Consider the following 15,044-nt stretch of genomic DNA (forward strand, 5'->3'; position numbering starts at 1 on the left):
AATATGTTCATATAAAATCGGGGTTTTTCAGGTGAAGAGAGCACACTCTAAGGTCTGATAAGTAGATAAGTTCAGTTCGGCAAAAATATAAAATTTGACACACTCGCAAAATAACAACTGATAAGTTTAGATATGATTTAATAATGACTATAAGGTAAGTTAATATTATCTCACATAAGTTCATTTAAGATAAGTTGAAAAGAATAGGGCCTTTTTTGTGGAGCTGGTCCAAAAGTACTGGTTCACTTGCCGGATTGGTTAACCGTTATTAGATGGAAAAAAATTCAGAGAAGGATAATGCAATACACAAAGAAAAGGCAATTATTCATTGCAAAAAGAAAAATGTATGATGAAAAAATCATTTCGACAAATCCAACAACGTCCATCTTAGAATATACCTCCTAAGTTATTTTTCTAATTGCAACAATTGAGTTTTCACGCATGCTAATGCACAACTTTGACTAATAATCTTTAGTTACTATTAGTTAAAATTATACAAAATTGACATGTTGAAAGTATACATATCAAGACGAATCTAACAAGACCCCAACAGCTCCATACCACCGTCGAATTCCCCCCCCCCCACCCCCGTTGATTTTCGCACGTCGTGCAGTGCCTGGGATTTCGGCACCCCTTCTTAGGCTTGAATTACCATTTTCAATATAATTAGCAAAATCATATAGAAAAAAAGAATTAGCAAAATAATAATTAGCAATATCAATATAATAATAATAGTAGTAGTAGTAATAATAATAATAATAATAATAATAATAATAATAATAATAATAATAATAATAATAATAATAATAATATAATAATATAATAATATAATAATATTAATATTAATATTAATAGTAATAGTAATAGTTTTACTAATAGTAAAAGCAATAGTAATAGGAGTAATAATAATAATAACAATAATAATAATAATAATAATAATAATAATAATAATAATAAATTAATAATAATATAGTAATTGTAATATTAATATTAATATTAATATCAGTAATAATAATAATGATAATTATCGTAACTGTAATAATAATAATGATAATAATTGTTTTATTATCAGAGAAATAAATTAGCAACTTAACTAATTGAAACTGAAGTGAACTGATTGCAACTGAAGTGAACTAATTGCAACTGAACTGAAAATAAGTTGTGAAGAACATCCCTCCATTTGTTTATTAGAAGAACATCCCTCCATTTGTTTATTAGTACTTGCAAGTTGCAACATTGTTAAATGACACATGAACCAACTAAACTTGTTTGGTGTAGCTAATTGGGAATACACCTTGTAACCTTAGGACACAAGATTGAATCCTTCTTAATGTGGTACCTGGTACTTACCTTTTCCCCTATCTCAAGTGCCTCGTCCGCAAATGCTAGACCAATAACACCAATAACACAGTGCGAGTTGAGGTCTAGACAAGGTCTCTCTTACCAATTTAAAAAATGGCACATGAACCAACAATGAGGAGAGAGAGTGAAGTATAAAGCATTTTTGTATAAAAATTCACTAATATATATATATATATATATATATATATATATATATATATATATATATTGTAAATATAATAATATATCTCAAAAGAAATATATGAAAATCGAATAAAGTAATCAATACCAACAGCAAGTGGGATGGTATGTCAATCAATGTAAGTCATTTCCAAGTTTAAACAATCAACTCCCTTTCCCTTACAATTCATGTGTTATTTAATTTCTTAAAATTTTAAGAACTCACAACCACTAGATTATTTTATACAATTAACTCAACGGTGCAAGATAACAAGTAGTCCATTAATTACTACTCCCTCCGTCCCATAATATAGTGCTTACATTCCTTTTTTGGTGTCCCAAAATGTTATGCCTGTTTTCTTTTTTGTCAATTTATCTGGACTAAATTATCCTTAATTTCTACACAAACTTTCCAAAATACCCCTACTTTTCTCTCGAAACATGAAACCCCATTTATTACTTTACACCATTCCAAGGAGTTAAGTACATAGGAGGGTACTCAACTTTGATGAAAGTTCCAGTTAAGGTACTGAACTTTCAAAAGTTCCAGTTAAGGTACTGGAATTGGACGGCCGTTAGTCTAAGGGACTAAACTTTGCGTTGCCGTTAACAGCCCTAAATTAAAAGTAAAATGTGACATGGCAATAAATACATGGTGACGTGGCACTAAAATACAAAATGACAGTTAATTCAGTACCCTTTAATTCAAAAAAGCCAGCGAAATTCTTCAACGGTAACAAATGAACATATTATTTAAAACTGAACCATATTAACAGATATATTAACATTCAAAAAATCATCTCTCTCAAGAAATCAGGAGCAGCAAAAAATAAGAACTTCCACAACACGAAAAATTTCTGATATTGGTGTTCTTCCATCAGCAGCAAAAAAAAATCAACTTCATCACCTTCCATTAATCAGGTACAAAGCAACTGCATTAATGAAAATTAAACCTAATGTTAATTTTTTGCCCTTTTTTACCAATATGAATTTTAATTCATAGTATTTTGTTCACCTAGGCAGCATAATGTCAAGAAATAGCTATGGTGGTTCCATGCCCCCAATTCCCAAAAGATGTCATTGTGGGTTTGTTGTAACCAAAATCAGAGCCTGGACAAGGGACAACCCTGGTAGAAGGTTTGTAGCATGCCCTGACTACGATGCTGAGACTGATACAAGGGGGTGCAAGTTATTCAAATGGTGTGATGTTGAAGAGCCTATAGAGTGGCAAAAAAATGTGATTTTGGGGTTAATGGAGGAGAAGCAGGAGCTTAGAAGGGAAGTGATGTTGCTGAGGCACAATTTGAAGACAGCAAATGAGAAGGCAAGGAAGATTGAATCAAAATATATCATGCTGAAAATGAAGAAGGGTGGATTTATGTGTGTTAGGGCTTGGATTTGTGTACTCCTTGTTGTTCTTGTTTGTTTATGGTACAATATATAACTATGTAAGGGGTTTATTTAGGACTCTAATTACTATATCAAGCATGTAGTAGCATATTATTAATTAAATATAAGTTACCTTTCAACTATTTTCTCCTTTGCATCCTTCTAGCCATTGCTAGGTCCTGAATATATATAAACAAACTAATTCAGAATACATGTGCAGATTATAAGTTAAGAAAATGTTAGCTAATTCAATCAAATCACATACCTGTAAGGCTTGGCTAGTTATTGTTTGTGAAGCTTGTGAACCCCCTGGTTGTGACTGGCTAAATGAGTATTCTTGGCTGAATGAATATATGGTCTGCTCACCCTCATAATCTGAATAACATGCTACTCTTCTTTGTGGGATTGTGTGATTGAGGGGTTGAGTAGGTGGCTGTTGTGGTGGCTGTTGTTGCTGTGGTGGCTGCTGTGGTTGGAGAGTAGCAACTCTTTGGTAGCCACTTGGGTAGGTGTATACACCTACACCTCTATGGTGCATGGGTACAGTAGGTACATTCTGTGCACGGCTACTAGTTGACTCACTTGCACCCATGCGCACAGACTCTGTAGGTACATTCTTGCAACCTCTCTTGTTATGCCCTTGAACACCACATAGGCTGCATGTCATTACTGAGCCTGTTTTTTTCAATTTCCCTGAACTTGTAACTTCTCCAGCTGCCTTCCTTCTCTTCACTTGGCGCCTATTGTGCACTTTCTTGAGTTTTGGTGCATTTACCAAAGTTTCTGAACTAGGCCACTCTTCTGCTCCATTTATAGGCTCCAACAAGTAGTCATATGCCTTCAAATACACTGATTTGGTGAAGAATGGGTTAACATAATGTTCTGGTTGATCAACTTTGTTCCAAATTGCAACCACTGCATGTTTGCATGGAATCCCACTTATTTGCCATGCATTACAGCTGCAAGTTCTAGCTTCCAAATTGACAACATATTTTGTTTGTGTTGCCCCTTCCCTCACCCCATAAGAGAACCCCCATCCCATAATGCATTCCATCCCCTAGCACCAATCTTGTGCTTCTCAACTTGTTGTTGTATTCTTGGACACACAGCATCTCTTTCTTCCCTATTTATCCCTCTTCTTGTGTAGCCTCTCCATTATCCCCTCCCTGATGTCTTCCAACATAGTAATTATAGGTTTATGCCTTGAGTTCAATATGTAGGCATTGAAAACCTCACTCATGTTGTTATCCACACTATCACAACAAGATAGAGGAGTGTAGAAGGCTCTACACCATTTCTTGTAGTTCCTATTTAAGAGATCATCAGCAGCTGCATTAGATATTATCCTCATCTGCTCTAAGTTAAGAAGAAAATTCATTTTCTGTGGTGCTCTTAGCCATGATCCAGAACTGCTTCCTATACTCTAAGCCACCACCAAACACCCCTCTGAAGTTACAATAAACATGCCTTGCACATACCCTACTCTCAGCTTGGGGAAACACATCTGACACAGCCTTCAATAAACCTTTCTGCTGATCAGACATGAAAGTGTAACCAGCACCTTCATTTGATAATAAATCCTCCCCTAAAAATGTCAAAAACCATGTCCAACTAGAAGTTGATTCAACCTCTACTACTGCCCATGCAATTGGGAACATTTGGTTGTTCCCATCCCTCCAACAGCAACTAAAAGTTGTCCACCATAGGGTCCTTTTAAGAAACATCCATCAAGAGATATAAAAGGCCTACATCCAGCTATGAACCCCTTTTTCAGTGCCTCAAAACAAATGTACATTCTTTCAAAAATATTTCCATCCATCTTAATTATCACTGTATTACCTGGGTTACTTTTTTTTATCTCTGCAGCATACCTTGGCAGCAAGGTATATTGCTCCATATACTCCCCTACAATCAAACTTTGCCCCCTCCTCCAGCTCTGTAAGCTACACCTCTGCTGACCCTAATCCCCACTCTAGCCAGACTGTCTCCATTATATCTTGTAGCCTCAGATAAGGATTTATTTTGAACTTGCTCTTGTAATTTTGAGCAATCCAAGTAGCTGTCATGTTTCTGTTTTTAGGGGCTCTTCCACAAGTGTGCTTGGGCACCAATGTTTTCACCATAAAGTTTCTCTTATAATTCTCCATTGAAGCCCAAATTCTCCAAGGACATCCTTTTTCCTTGTTCATGCATCTAGCACCTACCCTGTTGGGGTCATTCCTAGTGAATGGTAGTTCTCTCCCAATCTCAATTGAGTAGTCAATTAATGCTTTTCTGAAAGTCTTTGCATTTTCAAACTGTTGTCCTACAAAAAACTTACACTCAACTCCAACATCCCCTCCATCTACCCCTTTGCTGCAACTGGCTGTTATTTTTTTTGAAGGTGCAGCTTCTAAGTACCCATACTCCTCATCTTCATCTTCACTATGACTGTCAAGATCAGTATCACCTTCAAAGTCACCATCAAACAGATTTTCTCCTAATCCCTTAGTTGCAGATACTCTTTTTAACATCTCTATTTCTTCATCATAAGACTGTTGTTTTTTCTTTTCATCACTGACTTTGGTCCTGGCACTAACTAATTCATCATCATCCTCATCTGTGCCTTCTGTATCATAGTCTATATCTACATGGGGTTCGGGTCTAGTATGGTCAGTATTTAGAGGAGGGACCAATGCTCATCTCCATCACACAACAATTGCACAAAGGACCCTTCACCACCTAAGGACCCTTCACCACAATGACTTGACCAACTCCACTCCATCCATTACCCACCCCAAATGGCCTAACTATTGCATGTTCTGTGTACACATGTACAAGCTTGTATTGTAAAAGTAGTGCTAAAAATGGATCAAATAATTGCTTAGCATAGCCCAAGAATCTAATACCAGTACTAAAGTCTTTCCTAGGATCAACAAAATGCAGCTTAATGATGTTATTATAACCCAAGTTGTCTATGATTTGTTTTACATATGAAGCATCAACATTATCAGGTAAGTTTTCAAACACACTTACTTGACCACCTTCGTATCTAATGTCACCATGTACAAACCACTCTCCACCATGGTGCACACTTATGCAAGGTTTTATTTCCATAAAATCTGTCATACAAAAATTTATATACTAAAGTAAGTGCAAGGAATGGAAGAACACCAATGATATTGTAGGATGCATAAAAACCATTCATATATATATATAGTAACAAGTACAAAAATTGGCAAGCTCCAACCAATTACAGAACATATTAAAGTTTTTTTGGAGCTTGCATTCATAAACAACAAAACAAATCTGTCATAGCAGTGACAACCACCCTAAATAAAGCCAGTGGCTGTCACATTCTACCCCTCCTACTGCTATGACAGAGGCAAAACAAACCTAACCCAACCCAAAAAAAAAAAACACCAACATCCTTCATCTTCAATCCTCTTTGAACAACCATGGAAACCCATCAAAGTACTGAGTCATGTCCTTGTTGATCCAAGCATGGAGGTCCCTCCCATTGTTGTAGATAATATCATCTATTATCCACTTCTCAATGTGCCTACGATCATCAAGCCAGAAAAAAGTACTACCATAAGTTCTGAGTCTCCACCAAAGCCTCCATTTCTTACAAGTCAGCTCAAGCTTGTACTGATCCTCCCACCTTACCCTAGAGAAAATGTGGGTCACTAGGATATCTTGATGTGAACACAAAGGGTGTGCATGGATAAAAGCTTCCATACCTAGTCATTAACAGAAACATAAAAAATTAATTAAATTTCACTTAACCCTAATCTGTATAAATTATACTTTAAGTTTAACAACTAAACTTCATAAACAATTAACACTCACACAATCTGCAAAACCCAAATCCCAATTACAAAAAAAAATTATTTTACTAACCATCAAACCCTAAGCGTCATCAACATGCAACAAACAAATCCAACAAAAAAAAAACTTAAACTAGTTCCAAAAATCGCCTTTTTAAACAAGAAAACAACCAAAAAAACCCTTTTTGCTCCAGTTACACACAACAACCAAAAAGGTAACCAAAAAGTACTAAAAAGGAAAACAAAAGAAATAAATGAAGTTCTGTAAAAAAAATAAGGAGTAAATGAAGTTCTGTACAAAAAAAAGGAGTAAATGAAGAAGAATATACCTTCTTCTGAAGTCTCTGTAATTCTTGGGAATTTTGGAGGTTTTGGGGTTGGCCACATACTATGATTATAAATGGCGTAAATGAAGAGGACAAAGAGTTGCAGTGATTTAAATAAGGAGAGTGAAAGAAGGAAAGTAAATATGAACAGTGAGAGAAGGAAAGTAAATAAAGACAAAGAATACAGAGAGTTGAGATAAATACCCGCGAAATAAACCGCCTCTTTAAAAGTAATCATTAGGTGGCGTTTCGTGTTGCACACGCGCCTAGGAAAATGTACCAAACGGTGCATTTGACAGAAAATCACCCAAAAGTAACGGACATCCAATTTCAGTACCTTAACTGGAACTTTTGAAAGTTCAGTACCTTAACTGGAACTTTTAGCAAAGTTGAGTACCCTCCTATGTACTTAACTCCCATTCCAAGGAACATTTATTGCTTTTTGATTTTATTTAAAGAAAAAAGAAAATAAATAACTAGTTTCAATACAAAAGTATCAAAAAAACACTTTATTAAATATATTTTTTGGAAATCTTACCACTCATTCCATTTTCCTTAATTCCCGTGAAAAATGAGAAGTAAGCACTATATTATGGAACGGAGGGAGTACTTCTTATCATAATCAAGTAATTAATATTTAGGGTGAACGCTTATTATATAATTGATTTTTGACTCGATGATAAGTGATTGTTGTGCTCACAAATCACAATTGTTGATTACTGAATCATTATAATATCATCTCTACATTTTGGCCCTATTAGTTGGGAAGACTTTTGGTTTCAAAAGGGTTTTCACTTTTGGAAAATGTTATATAAACTTTTTTTGGCTTTTTGAAATTGCATGTTATAAACTTATAATCCCGAGAGATTAAGTTCGGAAATATAAATAACTTCAGCAGGTTGGTTATCATCTTTTTGAAATTGTTGTGTTTTTTTTTTCCTTTTGTCTCAAATTTTATTTTACTTTTAACAGGGAAAATATTGAAATTACACTTAACAAAAGACATCAAGATCAAAAGCCAATTCAACCGGCATTTTCATGTAAGATTTCTATTTTCCTCTTCTTTCCCTACTACTTCACTTCATATATGAATATTTCTAAGTTTTATGGTGTAATACTTTGCTTATTAGAAAGTCTCACATAGTTAAAATATTACTTTATTTGGCAACTAATTACCTCTATCTAGTACCACCATGTTGCAACTTAATATGGTATGGAGAAAATACTAGAGAATAAACTAGACTTTCTAATATGATACAACATCAAAACTTGGATCATTCTCCTTATCCTTGTTAAGTCTATCATTTATTCTAAAATCCGCATAATTTGATTGTCACGCTTGCTAGGTTAAAACTTTGACCATTAAATATATCTTTAATTATCTAAAAAGTAAAAAATATTAAGAGTTGATATCTAAAATTATAAAGTGAGACAACTCAACAAGACTCCACATTACTACAATTTTTTCTTGCGTATAAATTGCATAAGAGTTTAAAGTGGATGAAATTAGGGGTGTTAATGAGTCTCGCCTGTTCGCGAACAATTCGGGATCGGCTCGGATTCGAAGTCGGCTCGAGACTTTAACGAGCAACTAGGCAAAGTTTGGCTCGAAAGCTTGTGAACAGGCTCGATTATACTTTAATATACAAATATAATATATTTATATATATACATAAATATATTAACCTATAGATATCACACAATAATAAGTTAATAGTTTCATTGTTTAAAAAAAAAACCTATAAATCTCAAATATTTAAAAAGGAAAAACAAAGAAGCCATGTAAAAAAAGGTGATAAAGAGTCAAGCATGTTCGTGAACATATCGAGCTCAACTCGTTTAAATTTGGTCAAAACTCGACTCGAATAAAGTTCAGCTCGTTAAGCTTCAAACTCGGCTCGAGCTCGGATAAACTTAAACAAACACAAGCCGAGCAAACCACAATTCGGGCTCGGCTCGACCGATAAGCAACCTTAGGTGGAATAAAGAGAAACTGGGAGAATCATATGCACCTAGGAGGAAAACATATACTCCTTATAAGAGTATATATCTTGCTAAAATTAAAGGAGACCATATGCTAGCCAACCACTCAGCACATAAATTGTACTCCCTCCGTTTTATTTTAATCTACACACTTTGACATTTTACACTATTCACAAATTTCACTTTCACCATCATTTGTGATTTATACGAGGATGAAAATATAGTCATGTGGACTCTTGTTAGATTCAACATAACATGTATTTTATTAATATGTACTTTTTATAATTTTTACAAATACAAAACTAAAGATATGTGTCCTCAAAATTTTGCATCGGCATGCATGAAAAGCGTAAGTGTGTAGATTGAAATGAAACGGAGGGAGTACATATTAACAACTGGGGAATAAACAAGCCACGTCAAGCCGAATACTCATATTCATATTCAAGCTCCTTAAATTTAATCAAGCTCAGCTCGATTTTTGACTCGTTTATTAATCGAAGTCGACTTTATAAACAAATTATTGTTCAATAGTTCTATAAGTTATCACAACTAAACGTAAACCTCAAATCCAAATAAATAAATACACACAACAAATACAAGTGGAAAATTTATATAATTAATGTCAAAACTATCCATCATATTATAAAAACAAGATTCTTTTAATGCAAAAAACTAGCTTTGTTCATGATCATAAGTAAATGAGTTGTTCATAAACATAGGTAAACAAGTATTATTGTACTCATGTTGAGGTCCAAATAAACGAATAAAAACGAGATTAAATTGAGCTAAACCCAAGTATTCACCAACAGACTCAACTCAATTACACCCCTAATCAAAACTAACCACATTCTACCTTTAAGTCTTTCTTGCAATAACTATTTTACTACCATTCGTCTGGCTAGGCACCATTCACCGACAATCTCAGCTCATTCACACTTTTTGTGCTCTAGTGTTACCAAAGTTCTAGATATAGTAACTCAAATTATTTTTTTTCATTTGTGTTCAAATATGCAATTGACATGATATACAAAGTACTACATATATGAATGAAAGTAGCCGCCACAGCAGCAAATTCTCATAACATATATAAGGTAGATTAGGTGGTCAAAATTACAAAGGTCAATGATATCAAAGACCCATACAGAAATGTAGCCTACTTAAGTGGTGCATGAAACTCCTAATTAGGCAGCAAACAAAGACACCCAACAAAAAAATAAGTCATTTCACCCTCCCTTCATCCCTAGATGATCAACTTATCATCCATAAAACATGACTAATGAATGAGCAATGGCATTCTTTTATACTACCTATACCCATGTTTCAAATCCCTCTGCATGGAAAATCAGATGATGAACCATCTTTGTCCAAGCTTCCTAAGCTCGTCTACATAATCACGAAAGGCTACCTCTAAGAAGAAAGCTAAAAGTCAAGAGTGAACAGGAGCTTCTCCAGGATGTTTGCTCTAACTTTCATGCCCCAATTTGAATAATAAAAGTCAAAAGTCCAGAACCAATTGCGGATTCTCTCAGTCTTTGTCACCAAACACAAATCAAGAACTTCATATAGACACTTCCAACAAATCCCAAAGTACAATGCTATGCACACCTTCCTGTCCAAACATATTGTACTACAACATCAATAATCCTAAATACTCATTGATCTAGTATAATATGAACATCAATTAATCAATTTCATAAAAAGACTATCGGCCCTTTGGTAGGCAAAACTAAGTGATGGCAATGGCGATGAGACCATATGAATTTGCAAGACAATCTCTACTCATTACCATGGTATCTCAACCCCAAACATACAAATATTCTTCACAACTTTCCATTCTTACTCAAAACCATATCTCAACTTAGATTCTCGTTATGATCAACATTGACATGAGTTTCTTTTTCCTACAAAAACTACATTAAAATTCCTTGCAATAATCATCATCTACAAGCGCCTATCAAACTGGCCGCAAAGGTAACGAAAAAAATGCAAACCTGCCATATAGTGGATACTCTATGATAATCTACAGAAGAATTTTATGGTTAACAAGCTTGATTCAGCACAACCATAAGATCAATTAACCCCCCTCCCCCAATATTCCTGATTAACAGAATTATTTCATCAAATTGATGCGAAGAAGCAGCTAAAAACATCAATAAGCAAAACAACTTTCGGAACATTTCAAACACAAATAAAAATAAGCCATTGTCGCTCTAAGTAATAAAACCTAGATATATTGAAAAATTACATCGATAAAAAGATGCACTGTCAAAATTTGTTCGGCAATTACAAAGAAACTATTGGGTACATGAGTAAATTAAGGAAGAAGAATCGTTAATTTGCTTCATACTTAGGATCAGCCATTACAAAATGGTAAGCAATTACCAGTACAAAGACGAAGACGCCGAGAAAATTGGCAAAGAATCCCAGATCTTGATCATCCATCATCTGCGAATCACAAACAATTGAAATTGAGAAGATGTAAAATTTATGATAATCCAATGTACTACTCGAAAGAAGAGTAGATCGATTAAATCAAATCTATAACTGTTTATTTAGAAACACTTGAACTTACCTTTGATTTCTGACAATTCGATTGTATTGGAGCAAATATTAAAGTGTAGGGTTTTGGGATTTGTAATAGGAAAGAGGGTCAAAGAAGGAAGTCCGTTAGTTTGGGACTTGGGGTAGAGGGTTTAGAATTGGAGATGCACGCGTTCGGCGTTTAGTAATTCTCTCTACGGCAACTGACCACGTTGGGTTTGAAGGTCCTGTTCTCTTCGGCATAAAATAGCTGAATTGAACTGAATTGAGCTGGCTGAGCTGAACTGAACTGAATATATAAATAATATTTAAACAATAAAAATATGAATATTAAATAATAACTATAATGATAAATAATAATGAATAATAATAATAGTATTTTGGATATTTTTAAATGATAGTTATAAATAAATAATATTAATAATCATAAATTAATAATAATAATAACAATAATAATAATTAATTATAATAATGATAATTAATAATTATTATTTTATATTATTTGTATTAATATATTAATACTTGATGATAATTATATAATAACAATAATGTCTAAGAAGTATATTAATATTACTATTTTAATAATATAATAATATTTAGTGATAAAAATAATAATTGGATCGGACCGTGCAAAATTACATCATAAACTGTTTTGAAGCGATTTGATTGATTTTTCTATATTATTTGTATTAATATATTAATACTTGATGATAATTATATAATAACAATAATATCTAAGAAGTAATTAATATTACTATTTTAATAATTAGATTTAATAATATAATAATAAATAATAATTGGGTCGGACCGCGCAAAATTACATCATAAACCGTTTTGAAGCGATTTGATTGGTTTTTTATATTATTTGTATTAATATATTATATTTGATGATAATTATATAATAACAATAATATCTAAGAAATAAATTAATACTACTATCTTAATAATTAGATTTAGTAATATAATAATATTTATTAATAAAAATAATAATTGGGTCGGACCGCGCAAAATTACATCATAAACCGTTTTGAAGCGATTTGATTGGTATTTTATATTATTTGTATTAATATATTAATAGTTGATGATAATTATGTAATAACAATAATATCTAAGAAGTAAATTAATATTACTATTTTAATAATTAGATTTAATAATATAATAATATTTAGTAATAAAAATAATAATTGGGTCGGACCGCGCAAAATTACATCATAAACCGTTTTGACGCGATTTGATTGGTTTATGGGCTAAAAAATGTGGGTCTATTTGTGCTTTTGACCTAAACCATGTTCCTCCTAATAATAATAGTAATAATAATGAGTAAAGTTATAATAAACAAAATAAGATATTGAAATAATAATAATACTTAATAATAATGATATAAAAATAAATAATAATAATAACAAGAGTAATTAGTAAAATAAATTAGACTAACATAATAATAATATTTAACAAAATAGTTATAAAAGAATGGAGTTGAACTGAAATGAGCTGAATTGAACTGAACTGAACTAAGCTGAGCTGAGCTAAGCTAAGCTGAACTGAACTAAAAATAAGTTAGGGAGAACAAACCCTTATTTCGGAATTAGTATGAGTTTGAAATTATCTAAACCTGTATTTATGGTTCATTAATTTTATAAAATTAGTCTAATTGTTTGGAGTCATTTTAAGGCATTTTGGATATCTTAAAAGGTTATGAACATAAGTTTATTGTTGGACTTGGAAAAATTCAATGATACCTTAAATAGTCATATTTGAATGATTTAATATACGCTTTTAGATTTCCTTAAGCATCGTGATACAGAGCTCATAGGAGCCATCTTGGAATCTTGTTGAGATCCTCTAGAGTTTCAAAATAACTCTACACGATAGAGTTCGTTAAATATCAGTCGTTGATTAAGAAATCAAATTAAAGACTTGTATTTTCTTTCCCAAAAATCCCCCCTATTTTCCCCCGAATATCCTGCCCATATCTTTTCCTTTCCCACTAATCATGAGCCCTTGATTTTATAATATATGGTCAGGATTCAACTCTACTTTGTAAAGTTTTCATAAAACTCTAGAGGATCCGGACCCCTTGGAATCATAGCCATTCATAGGGGTTTATTTGAGTTATATCCATGTCTAAGAACTAGCATATGTTGCCTTTTAGAGCTATTTTGAAGTTGAATGAGAAAGATGCAAAATAATTTATAGAAGACAATCTAAGGGCCTGTTCTCTCCAGCTTATTTTCAGTTCAGTTCAGTTTAGTTCAGTTCAATTCAGTTCAGTTCAATTCAGTTCAGTTCAGTTCAGACCAGTTCAGTTCAGTTCAGTTCAGCTCTTGACAATACTTTTACTCTCACATATCACTATTCATTTCAGTTCAGTTCAGTTCAGTTCAGATCAGTTCAGTTCAATTCAATTCAGTTCAGTTCAGTTCAGTTCAGTCATTATAGAGTATCAAACAATCCGAAAGTCATTCCAAGGCTACATAAGGCTTTGGGGAAGGTTTCGAACAAAAACATTATTACCAGGTCTATATAAGGTTCATAATAACCCAAAGAAAGTTATATATGAAGATTACATAATGTAGACTCTTGGGTCATACTTGTGAATTGTGATCCAAGAATTAGACCTCATGAGATGTATCATGGGGTCATAACAACCTAATTAAGATCATTTATATGCCTAATTTGAAGGATATATACAACCATACAAATTTGGTCATTTTCAAAACCTGGTATTAAACCTCATGAGATGCATTTCGGGATCATTAGAGGCATTTAAAAGAAGTATAGGTTAATGTTTGGAGGCCTCTGTTGGTAATAAAAGAGGGCAAGTGCAAGCTTGAAGAAGAAACGAAACAGGTTAAAAACGATCTATTAAGTCATGTGGAGGCCCTCAAGCATCCAAATATCGTCTACAATATCTCGTCAATGAAACCATTAGATAACTCCTTGATGAAGAATATTGTTGCACTTTTGCGAGCTTTGCAAATCGTGAGACTCAATAAGACTACCTGTTACCTGAATGTTAAGGTCTTATGAGGCCAATTATAAACATGTTCATAAGCGATAAAGGAGATGCTTTATAGCTATCTCAAGTTGGATTATAGTTGTCTTCAGTAATAATCAATGGCGGATGTTGAAACTTTTGTTATTGAGGCTAAAAAAATTTCACAGTTATATATGAAAATCTAAAATTATAAAAACATACGAATATTATTTTCAAGTCCAAAGTAAAGAAATAAATATATATTATATAAAATTATTAAGATAAACTAAGTTATAAATTAATTGTTATAATAAGTGTTTACACAAAGATCTATACTTTTATTTGAGTAATCTACTATTTGTCTATACTTGTTAATTTTTGGTATCAGTTATCAAATCGATATTATGCAATTTTTCATTTTAAAGTTGGACATGGGAATAGGAATACACCTTCTCATTTATAGATTTATGATATTTATTTAATTTTAAAATAATTTCT

The 15,044-nt window shown here is 32.7% G+C and overlaps 3 protein-coding genes across 3 annotated transcripts; 1 reads left to right on the forward strand and 2 right to left on the reverse strand.

Moving 5' to 3' along the window:
• Positions 1 to 2,278: 2,278 nt before the first annotated feature.
• Positions 2,279 to 3,952, reverse strand: LOC130589937 (uncharacterized). Its single transcript, XM_057391589.1, has 3 exons — positions 3,176 to 3,952; positions 3,044 to 3,089; positions 2,279 to 2,453 (listed from the first exon to the last, which is right to left on the reverse strand). The coding sequence occupies exons 1-2, from the start codon at positions 3,950 to 3,952 to the stop codon at positions 3,051 to 3,053; spliced, it is 816 nt and encodes a 271-aa protein (XP_057247572.1). The 3' UTR covers positions 2,279 to 2,453; positions 3,044 to 3,050.
• Positions 2,549 to 2,965, forward strand: LOC125492358 (uncharacterized protein At4g04775-like). The gene has a single exon (XM_057391588.1). The coding sequence runs from the start codon at positions 2,549 to 2,551 to the stop codon at positions 2,963 to 2,965; it is 417 nt and encodes a 138-aa protein (XP_057247571.1).
• Positions 3,953 to 11,239: 7,287 nt separating the features above from the next.
• On the reverse strand, positions 11,240 to 11,473 carry LOC104901701 (dolichyl-diphosphooligosaccharide--protein glycosyltransferase subunit 4A). The gene has a single exon (XM_019251350.2). The coding sequence runs from the start codon at positions 11,471 to 11,473 to the stop codon at positions 11,360 to 11,362; it is 114 nt and encodes a 37-aa protein (XP_019106895.1). The 3' UTR covers positions 11,240 to 11,359.
• Between the last annotated feature and the right edge of the window lie 3,571 nt (positions 11,474 to 15,044).

Source organism: Beta vulgaris, chromosome 8 (assembly GCF_026745355.1).
Source record: "Beta vulgaris subsp. vulgaris cultivar EL10 chromosome 8, EL10.2, whole genome shotgun sequence".
NCBI lineage: Eukaryota > Viridiplantae > Streptophyta > Magnoliopsida > Caryophyllales > Amaranthaceae > Beta > Beta vulgaris.